Source organism: Babylonia areolata, chromosome 29 (genome assembly GCF_041734735.1).
Source record: "Babylonia areolata isolate BAREFJ2019XMU chromosome 29, ASM4173473v1, whole genome shotgun sequence".
NCBI lineage: Eukaryota > Metazoa > Mollusca > Gastropoda > Neogastropoda > Buccinidae > Babylonia > Babylonia areolata.
This window is the reverse complement of record NC_134904.1, coordinates 23,788,080-23,813,614: the sequence shown is the minus strand read 5'-3', so window position 1 is coordinate 23,813,614 and position 25,535 is coordinate 23,788,080. Positions and strand designations below refer to the sequence as shown.

The following is a 25,535-nucleotide window of genomic DNA, read 5'->3' as shown; positions in this document are numbered from 1 at the left end:
TCCCATAGCACCTCGTGAAAAGAGGTGGGGATACATGTGTGCTGGGAGGCAGTAACACCTACTGATTTCTGAACAACCTCAGGCTGAGGTAGAGGAAAGTGCAAGCTTTCCACACCTGGCTAGGCTGACGCATAGGTGCTATGTCCCGAATGGCATGCATTGGTGACCATAAAGGTTACCCTGACTGACACCAGCTGGGTCCCTCCAGCTGATGTGGTAGGCACCCACAGTAGAGCACCAAATGTATAGGGTAAAGGGGTGCTGGTCTGAGTCTGGAGAGGACAGAACCTGGGTCATCTCTGGTCCTCCCGGGAGCCCAGAGTGCGCCAGGGGCGCACCCCTGTATGGGTAGAATGGGTGGATCTACCTGTGAGCGCCAACAATCCTGTGAGCCCATCCCCAGGGCTCACTGGCTCATGGACTTTTAGGAAGGGAAAAAACAAAGAGAAAACTTGTCTAGGTCGGTGGGAAGTCCGGTAACCTGTCCCGACCTGGGTGTCCCGGGACCGCCTGACACATGCGTGCCTCCCCCAGCAGGGGAGACCATCTGGATAGCAGGACCGCCTGACACGTGAGTGCCGCCACCAGCAGAGGAGACTGGCTGGATAGCAGGAAATGTGCATGCCTACCCCAGCAGGGGAGACCAGACAGATGGCGGTGTGACCTGACAAGCAAGTAATGGTCCCTCCCTTAGAGATACTGGGGTGACCTGACCAGGGGAGAGCACGAGAGTGTGGCCTCCCCAAGGCCATAGGTGTCCGCCCCGCTGAGGGAGGAGGGGGAGGGGACTCGGCAAGGGAGGGATGGAGAGAGAGAGCAGTGCCACCACTGACAGCCTGTCCATGAACAGAGAATAGAGGGCTGAACCACACCCCATTGTGACAGCATGTCTGGCCTATTCAATTATCAGTGAGAGAAAGATATATATATATATATATATATATATATATATATATATATATATATATATATAATTTTTTAAAGGCCATCTACACCTGCACAGTAGGGGCACATCCCTGAACAAAACAATCCTCCACTTGGGATAACTTGGGGTCCGGCCTGAACTCAAACTGAACCTTCCTGACTGGGTTAGGAGTTCGAGCTATTCTGCCTCAATGCGTCTACAGTGACACATCAGCCCGATCGCAAATAGGAGAACCTGTGGGTCCTGGAACCTGAGATAGTCTCCTGTAAAAACACTATCCCAACATCACAGGTTCCACAATCACCAGAATGGTTTGCAATGCTCCGCGATGGGGACAAGTTATTCCCAAGTATTGCAGCGAGTCCATAAGAAGAAGAAAGGAACAAAGAAAAGTCAGGAATGGTCGGCAACGACTGTAGGACAGCAGAAGAGTGAGACGAAATTCAGAAAACAAAAATCAAATAAAACATCCAAGACGCAAACGATGTGAGATATCTGAATCCCCAGACAAAAACGTCCCGGAAGGCCGCAACAAACAACAAACATGAAAGGTTGGCAAAGGCAGAGCAAACTGATAATGTCACTTATCTGAAAAATGGCGGCCATTGAGAATGACTGTTCACCTCCTACTGGAAATGGCATTTCATAACCTAGCAGACGGCAGTCTAATAGCAAGACGTCTTATCACCGAGTTGTCATGAAAATGTTTGGCTGAGAAGAGCAAACAGATAGGCCTGGTTTGCATCAGTTTGACATGGTATGACACCAAACATTTCTGTTTGGAAGGAACAGTTTCAGTTTCAGTTTCAGTAGCTCAAGGAGGTGTCACTGCGTTCGGACAAATCCATATACGCTACACCACATCTGCCAAGCAGATGCCTGCCAAGCAGATGCCTGACCAGCAGCGTAACCCAACGCGCTTAGTCAGGCCTTGAGAAAAAAAAGAAAAGAAAAAAAGGTGAATAAATTATAGATTGCTTACATAAATAAATAAATAAATAATAATTATGATATAAAAAAGGTAGTAGTAATGAAAAAAAAGAAAAAAAGAAAAAAAGACAACAATGATGATAAATAAGCAAATAAATGTAAAACATGAAGACACACATTCACACATACACCCACACATGCATAACAGATATGCACCAAACACGCAGTTTCACAGATATGAAAGCACAGTCAAATACATATAAACGTACATGAGCTCCAACACACACACACACACACACACACAATTACCCTGCACCTCCTCTTCCCCCCTCCTCCACACACTCATTTCTAGTCTATGTATCGCAGCTTCCACGGCACACACACACACACACACAGATGAACGCTTACTTGCACAAGCGCACACACACACGCCCATATCTCCCACCCCCAACCCCACGCACATATATACAAAGATATATATATAATATATACGTTCCAATATCCTGTTGCTCCCACAGTGTAGGCATGCATACACTCACATACCTCATCCTCTACCCCACCTCCCCCTCACACACACACACACACATGCACAGAACTCTCCTGACACTTGTGTACACTTACACTCTCACGCATGCACAAACGCACTCAAAAACACAGACCCACACATACACATAAACACACACACGCACAGAGGCTGCCACTGATTGGCCGCAAGAGGGATGCGAAAAGATCTCTGATGCCAAGAACGTGGCGTCTAGTGTGTTGCTCAGTCTATTGTATTTGGAAAAGCCCACAGAGACTCTGTTCCGTTTTGAAGAAATTTGCGCAATGTTGGTTTGGAAATGATGCCGATATTTGTTTGATTTGCAAAGCATCGTGCTCTACCTTTCATGTTAGACTTACGGCCGCTCCCTCTCTGCTTTTATTTCTTTGAGGCGATCGATGGTGTGATGGCTTTGTACCTGTTCTTTTTGATATTCTTTGACTTTTCTGAGGATTTCTGATTTTCCTAGATGTAGGCCGCTCGTTGGTGTTGCGTTACCAGCAAGTCTGTCAGCTCGCTCATTTCCCTTAACTCCTGCATGTCCCGGGCAGTATGACCATGTGAGTTTTTTAATCTGAAAGTTGCGCATTGCCTTATGCCACTCTGGGCTTCCCATTCCGTTTTCAATTTTCTGTATGAAGTTCATTGAGTTGGTTAGAATCATGGCATGTTGGTTTCCGGGCGTATGGATGGGCGATAGCCACTGGAGGGCACGTGTCACAGCTTCAACTTCCATCGTTAGGCTGGAGGCTGTGACTTTGTAGGCAGCATTCTCTTCCCTAACTGTTTTTCCATTTTGTTTCGCAGTGAATCCCCAACCGGATTGGTCTTTGGTGACTGAGCCATCTGTGTATATGATGATGTCCTCTTCTTTACTGTTTTCTTCTATGAGTAGCTTCACTTCCGCATCAGTTTTGCCCTCTAGCCATTCCCGACAATGTCTTCCTAGAGTGGGTGAAATGGCTGTGTTGAATAGATGGTTGAGGTTTTCGGGGTTTTTCTCCCATTCTTTTGTTTCTTTCAGGTCTTGTAGTCGGCTTACTAGCTGGATTGTGTCTTCTGCTTGCCCCATCCATGATCTTCCTCATCCTAGACAGCTGCCTTTTGGTTCTTTGACTGCGTCATGCAGTGGGTTTTGAGGGTTTTCTAATGCTTTGAAGTAGGTCTTGACCTGTTCTAACTTGTTTCTGGCCTGCACTGAAGGAAGGTCAAGCAGGTATCGCATGGTTTCTGTGGGCGTGTCTTTTGTTGTTCCAAGGATCAGCCTCATAGCTTCATTTTGAACTCCTTCTAATTTTGAGAGGTTGCTTTCAGACGGTGTTGTTAGCCCAAGTCCGTAATCGATCACACTGAGGACGAGTGATTGGTATAGCAGGAAGAGGTGGCATTGTTCAATACCTTTGGTTGCCATTGCCTTTAAGACTGAAAGGCCCTTTTTGCATTTGAGAACAGTATTTTCCGTATGTAGGAACAAACAAACAGCAAACAAAAACACCAAAGAACAAACACACAACAAAAATCTCAATGACCAAAAACAAAAACAGACAAACTTAAAGTCATACTCAGGTTTATTGTCTTCAATTTTTGCCAACACACTCATGCTGTCTTTTCTAGAAAAGAATCAAAATAACATGCTTTGAACCACTCATAGTCATAAAATAAACACCCCAACTCTTTTGCCCCCAGCCCCCACCCCCACTCTCACTCACCCCCCCCCCCCACACACACACACACATTCCCCGCCTGCCACCCCTGCCCCCTCCTCCCCCCCTCACACCCCCACCCTTTCCGCATACACACGCAGAGCAGAAAAAAATCAGCATCCAATCATAATGCATTCCAACATATCTTCATAGAGTTACACTTTCAGCTCCAGTCTGAAAGGAGTGCCTAAAAATATACATATTCACATCCTTCATCGAAAGGAAGAAAATCAGCTCAAAACAAACTTTTGTACCAGCTCCACAAATTCAGATGGTTTTTCTGAATGTACCCAGTGACCTGCTTGAGGGATGCGCTCAATGGCTGTGCCAGGAAACAGTCGATGGATGGCCGGTTCTGCTGTTGAGCTGTAGTACAACAGACAGAAGTATTAGTGATGTTCCTATCAGTTTGGGGAAACTATATTTGTCTAACATCAGTAAACTGCCCTCAATGACAGTCACGATATATTTCAGTGTGTGTGTGGATGGGAGTGTGTGTGTGGGGGGAGGGTGAGTGTGTGTACGTATGCATACACGTTAGTGTGAGTATTTTGTGAGTTTGTGCGTGTTCATTAACCTGTATGAGATTTAATCATTCTAAAAAGCATTTTGTATAAACGTATAACAAGGCTTGCAAATATTTTATCAGTAACTCACATAAAAACATACACATGTATCACACACACACACATCACACACATACACATGTTCCAAACATATGCACACACACTCCCCCCCCTCTCCTCCCTCCCGCCACACACACACACAGAAAGATTGCTGTTTAAAATTCTGGTGAAACTTTGAACTTGCCAATCAGAAACTGTTTGTTTGATCTCTTTCTCTGCCTGTCTATGAGTCTATCTATCTCTTTCTCTCCTGTTCTCTTTCACCACTTAAAGCAGCAACCATTTCTGCCACTTACTCAACATGCTTTGACTCAGCTCCTCCAATGAATATAGTATTGATGGAACAAGGTTCATTGATTTGTGGGAATGAATGAAGACTTTCAAAGTTCTTGATGATGGCGTCAAGGTTGACACGCCAAAAGTATGAGTTATCCATGGACTGTTTCAGGTTTGTCAATAAGAACAGGCGCACACTTTCCTCCTGAAATGTAAAAAAAAGAAAGAAAAAAAAAGAAGATAAAACAGAATATCAAAAACAAAGAGCAAGAGAATCAACCTATCATTAAGTACAGTATCAGGTTTATAATGCCAGTGATGATCATTAAGAAGAAGAAAAAATAAAGAATAAATTATTTATGACAGAAAATACCAGGCAGTGATTATGAAACACTAAAATGAAATATTCATTCATTAAGTATAATAGCAGGCTTTATAATGTCTTCAAAACATTAAATGGACAAAATGAACCAATCATCAAATATCGTAACAGACTTACAAGGTCATTAGTACATATACTGGGCAAAAAGAAATGAACCAGTCATTAAATATCATGTCAGGCTTTGAATGTCATGGAAATAATAGGAAAAAAACAACCAGTCATTAAATATAGTACCAAGTTCATAATGCCATTAATATATCATAAAATGAACAAATCGACCAAAAAATTTTGTGAAAAACACTTTTCATTTCACTGAGAGTATAGTTCTCAAATATTTACATTCAAGACTGACTGGTCTGGACAAATTCTAACTGTCAGCAACTGTGAATCAGAAGACACATCAGATTAATTCATACATTATGTAAATGAGTTGCAACACATTTAACAGATGAGATTTATTCTTTCTGCTTTTAAGCAACACAGAGACTGGCAGACAAATGTGCACATCTTTTGTTTTTCAACAAAGACATAAATGCACGTGCACCCACACTATGTCTCTCTCTCACACACACACACACATCTCAACTCAATAACTTTAACTGCAACAGTCTGATGAAAACAGACACGAGTGGGCTTTTACATATATGACTGTTTTTACCCAACCATCTAGGCAGCCATACTCTGTTTTCGGGGGTGTGCATGTTGGGTATGTTCTTGTTTCCATAACCCACTGAACACTGACATGGATTACAGGATCTTTAACATGTGTATTTGATCTTCTGTTTACGTATACACACAAAGGGGGTTCAAGCACTAGCAGGTCTACACATACGTTGACCTGGAGATCAGAAAAATCTCCACCCTTTACCCACCAGGCGCTGTTACCAAGATTCGAACCCGATACCCTCAGACTGAAAGTCCAACGCTTTGACCACTCGGCCATTGCGCCCGTCAGCCACACAATCAAAATGCAACCTATGCACTCATTTGGTGGAGACCTACATCACTACACTGAATACATGGAGAGTAAATAAACAGCATGAACGCACAGTACACACTCAACTTACTGCATTCAACATGCACAGAAACGCACACACAAGTGTACACACATACTTCCTAAATAGCGTGAAGAACTGATTTAGAATCAACACAAAATAGAATCTGAAATATAGTTTTCGGAAAGGATATCATGAAATTTAACGCCATTCGGATTGCTATGAGTTCAGCTGTGAAGATGGATTTATTCTCTCCCAGTTGAAAAGAGTTTTGAAAGTTAAGGTCTGGAATAACGAAAGCAGCACCAGCTCTATCATTTACAACAGAGCCGTCTGTAAAAATCTTTAGATGATTAAGGTATTTCTCTTCCAAATGGATTCGTACATGCGATGTAAGTAAATTTATGTTGTCATCTTTGGTCAGATCAGTGTGAACGATATCAAAGTGCGCTATTTGAAGTTCCCATACAGGTGTAGGTGATACTACAGACCTTTTAGCAAAATGTGGGGTTTTATTTACGCTGGAATTTGTTAATACTTGACGTGTATGTTCCCAGTGTGGTATGAGAGGATATAGATCTAGCTCTCTTTGGAAAATCGCGGTCAGATTTGAGATGTATTTCTGATTCCAAATCATTTTCGTCCGTTAAACTTCTCAAGACAAATTTACTACATGAATGTTCCCTTTGATCCTCTAATGGTAATACTCCTGCTGCACTGTACGTTTTCTTACTGGAAGCATGGACTGGTAAGCCAGGTGCCAGTTTATATGCTCTGCAGTCTATGCTTTGAATTTTTTTCAATAAATATTTCGGTGCACTGAAGTACACTTCTTGTGCATATATAAGTTTTGACCGAACAAGTGAAGTGCAAAGGTGTAGTAGAATGAGTATGTCCTGGCTCCATGGTTGTTTGCATACTATTTTCAAGAAGTTTAATGTTTTCCTGGCCTTTGTTAAAATGTAATCAATATGATGATTCCAAGTTAATTTTGATGTAATGTGTACTCCAAGGAATTTAACTACTTTTTATATTCCAGGGTGTTATCATAAATCTTAAAGGAAGGCAATGTTGCTGGACTTGATCCATTATTAAAAAGCATCAAGTGTGTTTTTTCGGTTGATATTTGTAGACCATTCTCGCTCATATAATTTGCTACTGTGTTCAATTCATTTTGATATAGCTTTTTTGTGTAATTCATATATCGGGCAGGCGTATTCTTTTTGATTGTAACTTTCATCCACATGCATATATCGTCAGCATATTGAACCATTACAACATTCTTTGTTAGGGGTGTAGGGGCTCTGGATAGAGGTAGTACCTTTGGTGTCTGGCACGCTGCTTCCTACTAGATAGGATGGACAGGCATCACTGGTCCTCATCCACCCCTAAATCTCTCACGTGTTGGCTCCAAGCGCCACACCCCGGTAAACCGCTTCAGCTGGCGGGCTAAACCACGTGAGGGGGTGGTGTTTACACTGCACCACTGGGCTGAAGAGCGGCGACAGGCGGCCAACGACCAGGGCGGAAGGGTCCCACAATGGACTCAATGGCTAAGTGTACATGACCGAGGGCGTACCACACCATAATCGTGGACTACGGCTTGCGGTCCTGGCTTGGAGAGGAGACGGGCGCCGCCAAGCTTTACCAAGCCCACTGAAAGGACATGAGGAGGAAGAATCAGTTTTCCAAGCCGGATCGGCCGGGGCCCGGATTAACAACGACCGCGCGTCCCACTGACTCACTTCAGGGTGGGAGCGATAAGTGGGCTACTGGAGTGAGAAATACCATCAAACTACCCACGCAATGTACAACCATCGGAACGTGGAATGTTCGTACCCTGTATGCCTGTGGTAAGCTCCATGAACTGACTCACGAACTGAAGCGCTACCGCTGGGATGTCATAGGATTGTCAGAAGTCAGATGGACTAGTTTCGGCGAAATGACAACAGATGAGGGACACAAGATCTGGTTCTCTGGGGAAGAAAAGAAACACGAGTATGGGGTGGCCTTCATTGTACGGAAGGAAATTGCAGGCAGTGTCATCAGCTGTACACCCGTCTCAAGCAGACTTATTACCATCCGCATTTCTGCCATACCCCACAACCTGACAATCATCCAGGTCTATGCTCCAACGACAGACCATGACGATGAGGAAACGGAGGAGTTTTACGAACAGATTGACTCCATCATAGCAACAGTCCCAAAGAAAGACATGCTGATAGTCCAGGGAGACTGGAATGCCAAGGTAGGCCCAGATGCCTACCAGAATTGGGCAGGAACAACTGGTAAATTCGGCATTGGGGAAACCAACGACAGAGGCCTCAGATTGCTGGAGTTTGCCAAAAGCCATCGCCTTACCCTAGCCAATACTCTCCATCCGCACAAGCTGTCCAGAACCGCAACCTGGCACTCACCAAATGGACAAGTCCACAACCAGATAGACTTCATCCTGACCCCACAACGCTACAAGTCTAGTATCAACAAAGCCAACACAAGGACGTTCCCAGGAGCTGATATCGGCAGCGATCATGATCTTGTCTTGGCAACCTTCAAGCTCAAGCTGAAGTGCAAGCGTTGTCCAAGGAATCCCCGTATCCGCTTTGACCTAGAAAAGCTGAAGGACCCCGAAATCGCGGATGTGTTCCAGGCTCAAGTAGGCGGGAAGTTCGCAGCCCTCAACTTAATGGACATCGACGTAGACACCCTTGCTAACAACATCAAAGAGGTGCTAACTACAACAGCTGAACAAGTTGTGGGAAAAAAGCGAAAAAGGATCCAACCATGGGTGACAAATGAGGTCCTAGATCTGTGCGACAAGCGGCGAGAACTGAGGAAAAAGAAACACTCTAGTAATGAAGCCAGGACGAAACACCAACAGGTGAACAGAGAAGTCAGGACGAAGATGAAGGCAGCCAAAGAAAACTGGATAGAGGAGCAGTGCGAAGAAGTTGAGAAAGGCATGGAAGCAGGGAACAGCAAAAGGGCCTATAGCACCCTCAAGACCCTCACCAAGACTAGCCAGCCAAGATCAGCTGTCATCGAAGATAAGGATGGCAAGCTACTGACAGATAGCGAAGAAGTCCTGAAGAGGTGGACAGAATACTGTGACGGCCTCTACAACTACCAGCTCAATCCAGACTCATCCATATTGCAGGACAACCCACGATCCACAGACAGTGAGGAAAATCTCCAAGTATTGAAGGAGGAGGTTGAGGCTGCAATACAGAGTCTGAAGCCAGAGAAATCCCCAGGAGTGGACAACGTCCCATCTGAGCTTTTGAAGTACGGAGGAAAGGAGACCACAGAAGCACTATCAATGCTATGTCAGAAGATCTGGACAGAAAAGAAGTGGCCAACAGAATGGACCCAATCGCTGGTGATTCCTCTACCCAAGAAGGGCAACCTCAAGCAGTGTCAAAATTACAGGACTATAAGTCTAATTAGCCACCCAAGCAAAGTCATGCTCCGCATCATCCTCAACCGATTGAAATCCAAGGCTGAGGAGCTGCTATCAGAAGAACAAGCAGGCTTTAGAAAAGGGAGGAGCACTGTCGAACAAATATTCAACTGTCGAGTCCTCATTGAAAAACATCTACAACACCAAAAGGACATCTTTCACAACTTCATCGACTTCAAGAAGGCATTCGATCGGGTGTGGCACAGCGGCCTCTGGCAAGTACTGAGAGGCTTCAACATTGATGAAGGGCTCATTCAAGTCATCCAGGCCCTCTACGAACATTCCAGCAGCGCAGTGCTCCTCAACAATCAACAAGGACAGTTCTTTCGGACCACAGTCGGAGTCAGGCAAGGATGCCTATTATCCCCAATACTTTTCAACATCTTTCTGGAGAGAATTATGCAGGAGGCCCTTGAAGACCACCACACCTCCATCACCATTGGCGGTAGGCCAGTCTGCAATCTGCGATTCGCAGACGACATCGACCTCATGGGGGGCACTAACACCGAGCTCCAGGATCTAACAAACAGACTCACTACAAGAGCAAATGCTTACGGCATGGAGGTCAGCACAGAGAAGTCAAAGGTCATGGTCAACAGCACAACTAACATCAGTGCCAACATAACCATGAATGGTGAGCCCTTAGAAGAAGTGACCAGCTTCAAGTACCTGGGAGCAACCCTGTCCAAAGACGGCACCTGCACAGCAGAAATCCGAAATAGGATTAATTCTGCAACGGCAGCGATGGCCAGACTGAACAGGGTATGGAAGAGTAACATCAGATTCCACACAAAATTCCTGCTCTACAAGTCACTGGTGGTCTCCATCCTCTTATATGGATGTGAGACATGGACACTGATGGCAGAAACAGAAAGAAGAATCCAAGCATTCGAAACCAAGTGCTTGAGGAGACTACTACACATCTCCTACAAGGAGCACAAGACCAATGACTATGTGCGGAACCTGGTCAGTAACCTTGTTGGGCCCCAAGAACCACTGCTGGCGACTGTCAAAACGACGGAAGATGGCATGGTTTGGTCACGTCATACGACATAACACCCTCTCCAAAACCATCCTGCAAGGGACTGTAGAGGAAGGGCGCAGACGGGGGCGGCAGAAAAAAAGCTGGTCTGACAACGTCAAGGAATGGACCAAAATGACGATGCCAGATCTCCTCACGACAGCTGCCAACAGAACGGCGTGGCGAGCTATGACATCTTCCTCATGTCCCCCCAGCCGTCAAGGGAATGAGTGAGAGAGAGTGAGTGAGGAATATCTGTCTGCAATGTTCGTGTAGATGAATACGTATTCCCTATTTTAGCCTGAATTTTTCTGTTTTCTAAGAAGTCTTTTATAAAGTTATACATATGTCCCGATAATCCAATCATCTTCAGTAGAGGAAGGGCGCATTACATTAGACGTGAATGCCACACTTGGTCATAGGCTTTGGTAATGTCGAAAAAAGTTGCAAGCAAACATTTTCGTCTTGCAAATTGGTGCTTAACCCGAGTGGTTAATTTCACTAAATGATCAATTGTGGATCTTCTTTTTATAAAACCAGCTTGATTTACAGGGATGACATTATAAAAGAACTTATAAAAGAAACGGTTAGGTATGAACTCATTATTGAAATTAACCATTTGATTCACGAACTCTTATTAAGAGGCTCTCACATAACCTTTTGCTGGATTCCTTCTCATTGCAGTTTTGACTATAATGAAAAAGTTGACATTTTGGCTAAAAAAGGAGCTAGAAGCGCCACGAAGGAGTTAGATTTAAATATTTCGCTTTCACTACAGGAATGTTACACCATGGTAGAAAAAGTCCAATGGTCAAAATTTCAGTCTGAAGAAAAACAAACTGGTAACACGGAGTTATATAAGAACATAAAGAAAATGTATGGTTTCATGGGAAGACATTATCATAATGATTTTCATAAGAGGCAAATCATTTCTCTAATCTGCAGATGGAAAATGAATTGTTTTAGGACAAAATATGTCAGTAATGTTTCTTGCATCTGTGGTGCTCACATAACAGCCGATCATATACCAACTTGCGATATGTTAAAGTCTCAAATCCCTGAACTGAAATCATCTTCAGTGTTGACGATCTTCAGCAGTCCATTGCTAATGTATGACTTTTTCAACTCCTTGTTAAACAGTCCAGTTGGTTCGCTGTTATAGTTGTTAGTTTTTCATTAGAAATATTTTATATTGTTATGATTTTTTGTTTATTTTTATTAAACAAAACTTAAATCAATAATTTTCACACACACACACACTTTCACTTACTCGTATGCGTACACAGTAATTCCGCCCCCCCTCCCCCCCCCCCCCCCTCTCCTCCTGCTCGATTTTTTTCCTTCCCTCGTCTAATATCACTTACAGTGAAAAGACTTAAACTAAAGAACGAACGAATACTTCCTAAACACATACATATGCATGTACACTTGCAAACACTCCTCCCAAACAGACATACAAACATGCATGCTCACAAATATGCACCCATTTGCCTTCTTGTACACACAACCTTCTGCACATCCCCACTTCCCCAATCTGCATTACAATCACATATGGCACAAGTCCTAAAGAGGACAATAATTCAGGGCCCGATTACACAACATGCTGTTAGCAGTTAGCTGTGAAATAAATCCCTAACTATAAGCTAAAAATGGTCATTTAACAGCAAGCTATTACAACTGCGTTGAACAAGCTCAATTTTCACAACCTGGCATTAGTTCAGAGGTAAAACTTTTGCGGTGCTCAATGCAGCTCTAAATCTCTAAGCTGACAGCTGGGGCAAGACAAATCAAATCAAATCAAATTATGGTGCTAAGCACCTCACCGACGACTAAGGCCATCTCAAGGCTATCTCCATGTCAGTACCTACTTCAAGTCAAGGGTAAAAAATCCAAAACAATAAAAACTAGTCACCGCTTTAAGCTTTCCACTCAAGGTTTAAAAACCTTCCATAGTTTAAAACCTTCAAATCTGATTAAAAATATTCACTTCTTTCAAGAAGTCCATCAACGTTCACGGAGGGACATCACAAAACAAAGTCTTCAGAGAATCCACCATGTAATGTCTGTATCTAACGTCATGCAGATGCCAACAGTCAAGGAGCACATGTTTCACGGTGAGAGGCTCATCACAGGGAATACATGGAGGAGCCTCCTCCCTCTTCAACAAGTAAGAATGAGTAAAAAAAAAAAGAAAGTGTGCCCCGTGCGCAGTCTGCACAGCACAGACTCCTCCTTTCTATTCTTCACCACCGATGGGAGGGTCTCTTTTAGGTCTGGACGGATTCGGAACAGCTTGTTGTCCATCTGGGTGTTCTACTCCTCTTGCCAAGATCCTTAAGTGTTCACATTCTGCTTCATGCCTGTGTATGGTACAAAGGATCTCGATAATTCTTCCTTTACAGCGTTCTTGGCCGGCTGGTCTGCCTTTTCATTACCACGAATGCCAACATGGCCGGGGACCCAGGCCAACACAACATCATATCCTTTCTTTGTTACGAGAGTAAAAGTATCGTAAAATTCCGTCAGTCTGGGATGAGTCAGATTCCTGCAGGCGATCGCCTCCAGGGCTGACAAGGAGTCGGAAAAGATCATGAAGCTCTTTTGTTTTGAAAGGAGAACCATTTTTACCGCCAGAACCAGTGTGGTCAGTTCCACAGTGTACAATGAGCTGTCAGATAGGATGTGTTCTTTGCGGGCTGGTCAGGAAAGGTGGGACAGAATGCAGATCCAGCAACACCGTCCTCTGACTTGGAACCGTCAGTGAAAATTTTTTGAAAGGTGTGGAATTTGTGGCAGAGTTCCGAAAAGTAAATTCTGTAGGCCAGTGAACTGGTGGAGTCTTTACTGTACGAGGCCAGATCGAATCGAACCTCAGGTGTTTTAAAGGTCCATGGTGGGCTGTCAGGGAACAAAACATCTGAGATGCCACCGACATCTATCATGCTCCTCTAACTTGGGTACCTCAGAAAGAGGAGTGGGTCTGATGGAAGCTGGTTGACAAGGTTTATGAGGTCCTGCCTCAGAACAGGGACAGAAGGAGGAAGATATATTGGACAGACAGTGATAATTTTATTTAGTTTGACTCTGGCTGCCACGGCCTATAAAGGTGTGTTTAAAGAAATGGCACAATAAAAGAGACTGATGTAAAAACAGAGTGATGCCTCCTGTCAATCCCTCTTGCTTAGGTTGAGCGGGTTTAAAAATTGAGTTAAAACCTGAAAGAGTTAAAGTCTTGCCATCTCTATGCAGAGTTTCTTGCAGTGCCAGCACTGAAGGTTTAAAAGAATGACAAACCAACTGGAGTTCCTGAAGGTTAGCGTTAAAACCATGGATGTTTCATTGAATGATTGCCATAGAAAGGTTAATATCATAGCAGCATCCTAGTCTATCTCTACCTCCTGCTCCTACGCTTGCGATGGTCCAAGGTCAGACAAGACTAAAAATCGATTTGTTGTACTTATTTCAGCTTTGTCTGAGTCTGGCCGAGCCAGAACATCCACCACCTCAGCTCTCCCCGACCCCGCAGAAATCACAAGCTTTCCCTCCTTATTTGGTTTTGGAGGGGGAAGGCTTCTGGGCACTCCCACCAGCCCGAGGAGCCAGCTGACAAGAGGCAGGATGAGAGGATGGGGGAGTTTGGTGGGTGTGTGTGTGTGTGGGTGGGGGGAGGGGGGGGGCAGATACCATGCCTCTGCCCAAGGCTCCCCCCCCCTTCCCTCCACTGCCCAGAAGCTCCCGAGGACTGCCGTGCAGGATGGGAGGGGGTGGATACAAAGCCTCCACCTGAGGCCAATGACCTCACTGATCTGATAGTTACATCTGTCTGTGTCCCTGTGGATGCAGTCTGGACCGTACCGCAACATTCACAATCTTGGGTTGCACAACCGCCGTGTATGACGGTCCTGCTTTCCGCAAAGCAGCCTCAACGATCTTCCTTGCTTTGAAAAAAGTAATCTTCTTCTCCATCTTCACCTTTCGAATCTCCTCTTTTTTCCAGGTGGGGCAGTCTTTAGATGAAGACAGGTGGCTGCCTCCGCAGTTGATGCAATGGGCTGGAATGCCTCACTAACGACCTGTTTGGCATGGGAAGCCCTACCAGGGGCATCATGTACACAGCTACAATGGCTATGTAGGCTGTCAAATAAGGCCTAAAAAGCAATAAAGCTTCAGAAGCACTAATGACCCGGCCGACCTAGCTCACTTGATCACTGGCCACTAAGCCTCCCTACCATGACAAGGTAGTGACCCCCCAGGGTGGTGCGATAGATGAACCTGGGTGTGACTCGGGCACCATCACACAATGAACACAGGCTGTTCGACAGGATACTGTCAAACAGTTTCTGAATGAATGAAGGTGAGTTCTGTCAGTCAGTCACTCACACACACACACACACACACACACACATCTTCTATTAGTAACTTGGGACCAGAGCACCTCTAAAATTACTAATAAAAAGCATAAGGAGAACAAATATTCTAAATTTCGCCACCACTGTGTTCAACCGCTGTCTACACCCGTGATCAGCTGTTGGCAATTCATCCTTCACCTCTTAATCCAGCCTTGACTTTTACTTTTTTTTTTTTTTTTTTTTGCTGCCCCATCATCTGTACTGTTTCATTGACATTACTCCCACGCCGCTCATTCCGAGTCCCCTGAACACATCTACACCCGGGTTAGTCACACTCCCAGCGTCGGCAATCCGCAGGGAACTATCAATGTTAGGTCATCAAGAGGCCACACACAAAAGGAGACCCTGCACTGCTGCTGAGTCACTTCAGTGGTGTTCAGTGGTGCCTGTTCTGATTTAACATACTTAGGACACCACCTACTAAGCCCCCTACTAACGACAATAATGGCTTAGTCACTGAGCCACACTGAGTGAGCGTCCCTCCCAGAGTGGAGACCACCACCATGTACCTCCAACAACAGCCCCCCATGAAACTGCCGACACTGAAGACATTGACAGGACTCACCCCAAGCATGGAAGTGGAGGGGTATCGAAACTGAGGTCACCATGAGAGCAGGGCATGAAAAGCCACAGACTTCGGGACTGTTTTGTTTATACTGATGATGATGAAGGAAGAGCAGGATGACAATGATTATGACGATGTTGTTATGGAGGTCCATTTTGGTTTGGGACTGCGTGTCAAGGCTGTACTCTATGCTTCCTGTCATAATGATATCCCAGCGTTAACCAGGCCTGAGAGATATAGACACTTGCAATGTTGGTCAGGTAATTAGAGCAACACACCCAAAGATGCATCCGTAAAGTGGATGATACTCAACTGTGTGGTCCCAGTCTCCCCATTTAAGCCATAGCACACTCAACTCTGGGTAGGAGCCCACCGCGGGCCAAAAAATCCACCTCTGCTGGGATTCGAACCCATGTTCTCCCAGCCGTCAGTCCACAATGCTAACCACTTTGCCACGGCGGCTGGTCAGCCTTGACTTCTCGCCGACGACTGCTGGGAATAGTTGCAAATCTACCTTGGAAACGGAGTTGTTGTAGGGGGAGGAGGAAGCAGAAACACATTTCCATTCTCATCAGTAAATTCCACCAGTGCTGGACAGTCCCACAGTACAAGATCTGTGAACTATGATAATTCAACATACAAACCAACTACTAAAAAGAATTCTGCTAACAAATCTTCATTCCTGTCCATTGCTTTATTCAACGCTCAATCAGCTGGCTGCAGCGAGAAACGTGCAGCAATCAACGATTTTCTTATTGACAAAAATATTGATATTCTCTGTCTTAATGAAACTTGGCTTTGTCCAGCTGGTGATGAGGCCAAGTGCAAAGATTTGTCTCCACCCAGTTTTATGACCGACAGTTTCCCACACATAACGTGTGGAGGTGGCATTGCTTTTCTTCTTGGTCGACATCTCCGTCAGTTTCTGTTTTTGAACAATACTTTCAGCTTTGATCATTCCAGTTTTGAACTAGCACAACTCACTCTCTCCTTACCAAATAGTCCACTACATATTTTTTTTTGTCTATCGCCCACCACCTAGCAAGAAAAACCAACTTACTGACAATCTCTTACTTGAACAGTTTCCTAACTTTCTAGAATATACTAACACTTTAAAGGGCCACTGTCTCATTATTGGAGATTTTAACTTTCACTTTGATAAACCCTCAAATGCCAACACTGCAAAACTAATAAACCTTCTAGACTCTTTCTCTCTGTCTCAAGCCATCTCCACACAAACCCATCGTCAAGGCCACACCACCCCCTCTTCTGTCCAGCCCCAGTTTCAGGAAGCTAAGAGAGAAAGGAGAACTAAGGCAATGGTTGAAGACTAACTTACACATACACAAACAAATTTTCCAAACTGCAAATAAACTTGTCAATAGAATTGTAAATAATGCAAAATCATCCTCCTTCAATGCTAAGTGTTACGAAGAGTAACTTGAATAATGGGAAGATAAGCTATTAACACACTACTCAACAAAGCTGACAGGCAGATGTAGCAATGTAATAACAAATCTTCCAGGTTCGTTGATTTTTAAGTGTCAGACGCTTCATCCACAGTAACCATAAGTACACCAGTTCTTAAAGTTCAAACGAAGACAAAGTTTTAATTCTCAAATGAAAAAAAAAACAATATACGAACTAGCTTCCAACTCACAGGTTTGTTCCAAGGTTCTCTTTTCTATTGGACATCAATTTTCCATCGATGAAAATCTCATACGAACACTCAATATTACTGTCCCTTTTCTTCTAATCTAACACTGGGTACTAAACTTCAACACACACTCGTGTTCTAACCTAGAACTTTCCAATTAACAAACTCTTGACTGCACCCCGGCCCCGCATTCCACGAATCGAACTTCCTTCAACTTTTCTGCCCTGTCCATACCCACGCACCCATAAGCCTTTCCTTCTGGCAGGTAGAATTATCAGTCGCTCGGTTGATGACTTGAAATATTCTGGACTTCGCTGCGAGCGGTGAAGAAACCGTTTTTCCCTGCTGTCTGGGCTGAAGCGTCGTTCGCTCATTGAAATCGCTGATCGACTCAACGCCGTTTTATGATGCGGTTCCTATAGCAATGACCTTTCAATGACGTGTTTTCCTATCAGCCCTACGTCATCGTACCAAGACTTTGCTAACCACGCACGTCATGATAATTCTTTCCTTGCATTCATTTTCTTAATTGTAACATAACCCCCCACTTAAGAAATTTTCTCAAAATTTCCAAAACTTACAATTCAAGGAATGACTCTTACAATAAACATAAAACAACTAAAGGTAATGTCCCTGGCAAATGAATATCTAACCATAAGTAGCCCAAACCCAAACTCACACATCCAGGGATTTACATTCTGCTCAAAAAGTCTGCGGTATGATTGTCAGTACCTTTCACATGTTCAACCTTCATGTCAAAGTTCTGAAGGTACAAGGGCCAACGCATGACCCTGTTGTTTAAGAACTTGGCAGAGTTCAGAAAGGACAAAGGTTGATGGTCTGTGCGCAACACAAAACACACACCCTGGAGATACAGTTCAAATTTGCGCACGGCCCACACGATGGCTAGGCACTCTTTCTCCATGGTGGCGTACTTCCTCTCAGCACGGGACAGCTTCTTGCTGGCGTAGGACACCGGGAACAGCTTCCCCTCATGCTCCTGCATGAGGACTGCACCAACACCTTCGTCAGAAGCGTCGGCGGCGAGCACAAACGTCTTGGAAGGGTCCGGCAACCGAAGCACAGGCTCCGTGGTCAGGAACTTCTTGACGGTGCTGAAGGCCCTCTCTTGCGCTTCTCCCCACTCCAGCTGGTTCGGCTTCCCTTTTCGTAGCAGGTCAGAAAGCGGCGCAGTCACAGTGGCAAAGTGGGGCATATACTCCCTGTAGAATCCCACCATGCCAAGGAAGGACCGCATCTGCTTCTTTGTATGGGGACTTGAGGCCTCAAGGATCTTCTTCACGTTATCCTCAAGGACCCCTTTCACTCCTTCCTGGAGAGAATGTCCAATGAAGTCGATGTTGTCTGCCCCGATAATGCACTTGCTTGGTCTTGCTGTCAGATGTGCTCCTGACAGTCGTTTGAATACTTCACGAAGAATGTCCAAATGCTGGCCCCAGGTCTCTGAATGAATCAGGATATCGTCCCAGTAGAACACGACACCTTCCATATTGCCCATGAGTTTTCTCATGCCCCGTTTCAGAGTTGCACCAGAGTTCTTCATACCGAAGGGCATGCGCAGGAACTCGTATGTGCCGTCTGGAGTCACGAATGCCGTCTTTGGAATGTCTTCTTCCGGGATTGGGACCTGCCAGTATCCCTTGCTGAGGTCTATCTTGAAGAAGATTTTACTTCCACTCAGTCTTTGGAACAGGTCAGTGGCTGTCGGCATGGGCTCTGGATCAAGATGAGTCAGCTTGTTTAGTCGCCTAAAGTCAATACACACTCTGTTGGTACCGTCCTTTTTCTTGACGACAACAACTGGAGATGCGTAAGGAGATCCAGTAGACTCGCGTATCACACCCAACTTCAGCATTTCTTGGATATCTCCTTTCAGCGACTCTCTGGTGGCGTAAGGCATAGGGTACGGTTTGGACCTGACAGGTGTCGAAGACGTCAGTTTGATGTCATGCTGGACCAGGTCAGTCCTTCCTGGGAACTCAGTGAATAACTCCGAGTACTCATTCAGGAGGTCTCGAGCATCAGTTTGCTGCTTACTGACCAGCTGGGGTCCTAGGGCAACACAATCTACAGTCTCTTGAGATCTCAGGTCACTGAACTCCAGGAGCTCCTCATCATTCACTGACTCTTCATCGATGGGTTCATTAGAAGTCTCACAGGAGTTGTAGAGAGCCCACTCGTGAATCTCAGCTGCATGTGCGTCAGTGGTGCTCTCATCCAGTTCACGTTCAGTGTATTTCTTCAGAAGGTTGGCGTGAAAAATCTTCTGCTTGCCCTTGATTTTCACACCATAGTCGTTCAGTCCCTTGACAGCCTCAACAGGGTAAGGTCCTTTCCACTGCATCAGCAGCTTGTTGTGATCAGAGGGAAGCAGGACAAGCACTTTGTCCCCTGTCATGAATCTCCTCACTTTCGTCTTTCGGTCGTAGTAGTGCTTGCTCTTGCCTTGGGATTTCTCTAGCTCCCTCCTGGCCAACTGCAGGGTGTCCTCAAGGCGTTCACGCAGCTCGACTACGTACTGGTAGCTGTTCTTGACCTCTGGGGACTCCACTTCCTTCGTCCACAGCTCCTTTAGGATATGCATAGGCCCACGCACAGTCCTGCCATACAGGAGTTCGAAGGGGGAGAATCCAGTTGATTCTTGAGGCACTTCCCGGTAGGCGAACAACAGGGAGTTGATGAAGTGGTGCCACTGTCGGGGTTGGTCCGCACACAGTTTCTTCAGCATTGACTTCAGTGTACCGTTGTACTTTTCTACCAGGCCGTTGCACATCGGATGGTAGGGAGTGGTGGTCAACTGCCGGATGCTGAGGAGACGAGCAACTTCTTTCATGCAGTTACTCACGAACTGAGTCCCTAAGTCACTCAAGATCTCATCAGGCACACCCAGTCTGCTGAATAAGTCCACCAATGTCTCCGCTACAGTCTCTGTGTCGATGCGTTTCAGTGGAACTGCCTCGGGGTACCTGGTCGCGTAATCCATCAACGTGAGGATGTAGCGGTGTCCTGATTCACTGGCTGGTTTGATTTCTCCGATCAGGTCGATGGCCACTCTCTTGAACGGTCGATCCACCAACGGCATCTTCTCTAGTGGCACCTTCGGAGTCTTCCCTTTGGGTTCCGTCTTCTGGCACACATCACAGGATCTGCAGAAGCGTGCCACATCACCATGAACACCTGGCCAGTAGAAGGCAGCCATGATCTTGTCCGTTGTCTTTTTGATGCCTATGTGACCTCCGAAGATGGATTCGTGAGCCAACTTCATCACTGGGGTACGCAGATCTGCTGGCACAAGAATTTGTCGTACAGTTTGGCCTCCACTCAGTTTTTTAAACAGTCTGTACATAACCCCATTTCTCTTGTCAAAGGACACTTCTGCGTTTTCTCTGGTCACAGTGTTTGCCTTGTTGTACTTCTTCAGAGAAGGGTCAGCTTGCTGGGACTGAATGAGTTTCTCTCTGTTAACGTCAGGAATCCCTGTGGGCTCACTCACTTTCAGTGGAGTCATTTTCTTCTTCTCCTCCTTGGCCTGAGCACGCGTTGTCACAGCGCAGGTGTGCCCCCACTCGTGGTCAGGATTGTCTGCTGCTCTGGCACCGTCAATATTGCCGATGATGACATCATTGGGTGGACTGGGGAGGCATAGTGCATTCACTTTCCCAACAAAGAATGGTGTTGAAACCTCGATGTCAGCAGTGGGAACTGACTCAACATGTCCATGCACACATCTCAGGAAACTGTTTTTTCCGGTTAACTGTTCCTCTGGCACAAGGTCTTTTCTGATAATGACGCCACTGTATCCAGTATCTCTCAGCACGTTCACCTCTTTGCTATCATAGAGCCCTTTCACCACTGGCATTGTGCTCAAGTCACCTTCGTTTCGGTTTACAAATGCGCACCTGACAACTGCTTCATGCTTTTCTGGATTTTCCTGTCCTTCACTCCAGTTCTGATTTTGACATCGGTTGTGACTCCCTTCTCTGATGGCGACGTTTGCAGACGTCACGTTTCTTCTGTTTCCAAACTGTCCTTGGAACTTTCGTTCTTCTGGTTTGACATTTTGTGAGCTGGCTTTCTTTGGAGCTCTACATTCAACAACTTTGTGGCCCAGTCGTCCACAGTTGAAACACTTCACTGGTGATCCGAACTGGTTGGAACCCTGCACTGGTCTCAGTTTGTCAGACTGCAGTGTTGCCGGCTTTGGTTTGGCATCAAAGCTCTGACGCTGAGACTCCAGGAACCTCTGTGCCGCTTCAGTGAGAGATTTCAGGCTTTGGTCTTTTTCTTGAAGCAGGAACGATTGCACGTCTCTCGGGCAGGAGTCCATGAACTGCTCTTTCAGGACCAGGTAAGATAAGCCTTCATAGTCTTTATTTTTTTCAGCTAACTCCACCCATCTTTCAAGATAGTTCTGGATTCTCGTCAGAAACTGAGCAGGACTCTCATTCTTCTCTGGCCTACTGGAACGGAAACGTTTCTGGAAGCCTTGCTCTGAGAAATCGTAGCTGCGAAGCAGTGCGGATTTCAGTTTCTCATAGTCGTCGGCATCTTCTCGGGACAGTCTGGAGTATACTTCCAGGGCATGACCAGTCAAGAGAGCACCCAAGTCCGTGGCCCACTGATCTCCTGGCCATTTCATGGCTTTAGCATGGCGTTCAAAGCGCTCTAAGTAGCTATCGATGTTGTCCTTCTCATCTACAAATGCAGGGAGACGAGGTCTCTTGGCAATATGAACTTCTGTCTGTGCAATGGATTCACCATTTTCCGATCTCAGTTCAGCCATTCGTATTTCATATTCTCTTTGTTTCTCTCTATCTTGGTATTGTCTTTGACTCTCTCTCTCTTCAATCTCCAATTGTATTTTCTTTAGACTTCTCTCTGCAGCTCGCTCTTCTCTTTCTATTTCTTGCTGTTTTCTTTCTTGCTCATCAACGTATTTCTTAAGATCTTCACCTGTCAAGCCTAGTTCCTTTCCAATCTTCACAAATTCCATCTTTACAAAGTTTTGACGGCAAACAGTCTCCGGAGCAATGCACTCAATACAACACTACAGTCAAAGGCAGCTATCTCTCTCTAGATACTCCTAGATCTGCACAACGTGCTCACAAAAAGTTCTCACAGTCACGGGCGACAGTTCATTTAACTACCCTGGATCTGCTCGACACTTAATAGCAATCTCCTTTTACTGAGTCCGTCTCACTTGTCACAGAGTTCTTACGCACTATTTCACCTTTGTAGATCTAGCGCGACTTAAACCCTAAACAGTTCGTTTAAAACTCCAGTCCAAGTGCACAGTCACTAAATAAAGACATCTGACGAAGAAAAAAATCCCGGCTTGGCCCCCAAATGTTACGAAGAGTAACTTGAATAATGGGAAGATAAGCTATTAACACACTACTCAACAAAGCTGACAGGCAGATGTAGCAATGTAATAACAAATCTTCCAGGTTCGTTGATTTTTAAGTGTCAGACGCTTCATCCACAGTAACCATAAGTACACCAGTTCTTAAAGTTCAAACGAAGACAAAGTTTTAATTCTCAAATGAAAAAAAAACAATATACGAACTAGCTTCCAACTCACAGGTTTGTTCCAAGGTTCTCTTTTCTATTGGACATCAATTTTCCATCGATGAAAATCTCATACGAACACTCAATATTACTGTCCCTTTTCTTCTAATCTAACACTGGGTACTAAACTTCAACACACACTCGTGTTCTAACCTAGAACTTTCCAATTAACAAACTCTTGACTGCACCCCGGCCCCGCATTCCACGAATCGAACTTCCTTCAACTTTTCTGCCCTGTCCATACCCACGCACCCATAAGCCTTTCCTTCTGGCAGGTAGAATTATCAGTCGCTCAGTTGATGACTTGAAATATTCTGGACTTCGCTGCGAGCGGTGAAGAAACCGTTTTTCCCTGCTGTCTGGGCTGAAGCGTCGTTCGCTCATTGAAATCGCTGATCGACTCAACGCCGTTTTATGATGCGGTTCCTATAGCAATGACCTTTCAATGACGTGTTTTCCTATCAGCCCTACGTCATCGTACCAAGACTTTGCTAACCACGCACGTCATGATAATTCTTTCCTTGCATTCATTTTCTTAATTGTAACACTAAGATACTTGCCTGCACCACCTCTAAGCAGCTTTTTAAAATCACAAACAGTTTACTGGGAAAGGCAAAGACTTCTCCTTTACTATTATCTGTTTGTCCATCAGAACTTCCCCAGGCTTTTGCTGACTTTTTCATATCTAAGATCAAAGATATTCGTACTAAACTCGATTCTGATTCTGTGTCCCCTCCTGCTGTTGTGCACTACAAGTTTTCAAGATCTCCCCTCACTGCCTTCCAACCTGTGTCTGAAACAACTGTATATGACACTATAAAAAATACTGTAATAAAAACTTCCGAACTTGACCCGCTGTCTTCATCCCTTCTTTTTGAATGCCTTGACATTCTACTTCCCTATTTCACTTCTATCATTAACAACTCCCTAATGTCTGGAACTTTTCCATTTGTTTAAATATTCAGTTGTCAAACCACTTCTGAAAAAGCCATCTCTTGATCAAGAAAATCTGAGAAACTATACACCCGTTTCCAATTTGTCTTTTCCGTCCAAAATAACCAAAAAGATTGTTCTCCTACAATTCTCTGAACACCTCAGTAAGAACAACTGGTTCTATTCCTTGCTATCATGTTACCGCTGGTCACAGCACTGAAACTCTTTATTGAAAATTGTCATTGACCTTCTTACAGCCCTGGACAAAAATAATATTTTTCTTCTTGATCTGTCAGCAGCTTTTGATACCACTGATCGAAATATTTTGATAAATCGACTCTCCCATACTTTTGGTGTCTGGTATGGCTCTCTCTTGGTTCAGCGCTTATCTCTCCAACCAAAACCAGACTTTTACTGTGAACCACCTGCACTCAAGACCCACTCCCTTAGAACTTGGTGTGCCCAAGGATCTGTCCTTGGACCCAATCTTTTTCTACTTTATGTATAACCTGTTTCAGAAATTGTATCCCATCATTCTCTATCACATCATAATTTTTCGGATGATAACCAATGCCATGTCTGGTCCAATCTCTCATCTTTCTGAGATTATCACCTCTGTTCAACAATGTTTAGCTGACATAAAATCGTGGATGACAAGCAACAAACTACAGCTGAATGACGAAAAAACAGAAATAATTTTTCTTGCTCCTAAATGTTTGCTAAATTCCATTTCACTTCCCCAAGTTGTTCAGTTAAATTGGTGCAATGTTCCAACCTCAAAAATTGTTCGCAACCTTGGTGTTTACTTAGACCAGGCTCTATCCTTTGAAAGGCAGATTTCCTCAATCTGTCAAATCTGTTACCTTGAGTTACGTAGAATAAGCTATATTCAGCACTTTCTGTCTCAGGATACAACAAAAACCCTTGCTCCCTGGTCCTATCTAGGCTTGACTACTGTAATTCCTTGCTCGCTAGATACCCCAAATACTTGTTATCCAGACTCCAGAGAGTCTAAAACCATACTCCATGGCTTATCTTCCGTTCTCCAAAATCTGCTCATATCACTCCTCTCCTTCATTTCCTCCACTGGTTACCCACTGAGAAAAGAAATGATTACAAACTATCTCTCCTGTGCTACAAATTTATGATTGGCATGTCTCCTTACTTTTCTGAGCTTCTCCATTACTGCTCTCCATTTCGCCAGCTCCAGTCATCAGGTGATGACCATCTCTTAAAAATTCCCTCCTGCAGAACCAGATCATATGGAAAATGCACTTTCCAGACTTCTTCCGCATGGAACTCACTCCAGTTTCCTGTCCATCATGTTGTTTCTTGCCCTTCTTTCAAAACCTCTTTGAAAACTAATATATTTCCAAACATTCAAACCAATAAATAACTCCTTGTTTCCATATCAATGTTTTAGTCAAGTTAATTCCATTCATTTATTCATTCATTTTTCAACTTCTATTATTTTTACTATTTTTAAACGTACACATGTTCATATGCCTTGAATGGCCAAG

General features: G+C 44.6%; 2 protein-coding genes across 10 annotated transcripts in view; both read right to left on the bottom strand.

Moving 5' to 3' along the window:
* Window positions 1–4,179: 4,179 nt before the first annotated feature.
* The window catches only part of LOC143274950 (sn-1-specific diacylglycerol lipase ABHD11-like), a 60,755-nt gene continuing 39,399 nt past the window's right edge, over window positions 4,180–25,535 (bottom strand). For all 9 annotated transcript variants that reach the window (XM_076578959.1, XM_076578965.1, XM_076578958.1 and 6 more), the window contains 2 exons: window positions 5,025–5,209; window positions 4,180–4,468 (listed from right to left, as the gene is read on the bottom strand). In XM_076578959.1, the coding sequence (XP_076435074.1) occupies window positions 4,333–4,468; window positions 5,025–5,209 (321 nt within the window). In that variant the 3' untranslated portion in view covers window positions 4,180–4,332. The remainder of the gene's footprint in view (window positions 4,469–5,024; window positions 5,210–25,535) is intronic.
* On the bottom strand, window positions 12,261–25,469 carry LOC143274949 (uncharacterized). Its single transcript, XM_076578957.1, has one exon. The coding sequence runs from the start codon at window positions 22,505–22,507 to the stop codon at window positions 18,185–18,187; it is 4,323 nt and encodes a 1,440-aa protein (XP_076435072.1). The 5' UTR covers window positions 22,508–25,469; the 3' UTR covers window positions 12,261–18,184.

Excerpts from the sequence above, each read along its gene's own strand:
- LOC143274949 (XM_076578957.1), bottom strand. The coding sequence starts at position 22,507 with ATGGAATTTGTGAAGATTGGAAAGGAACTAGGCTTGACAGGTGAAGAT.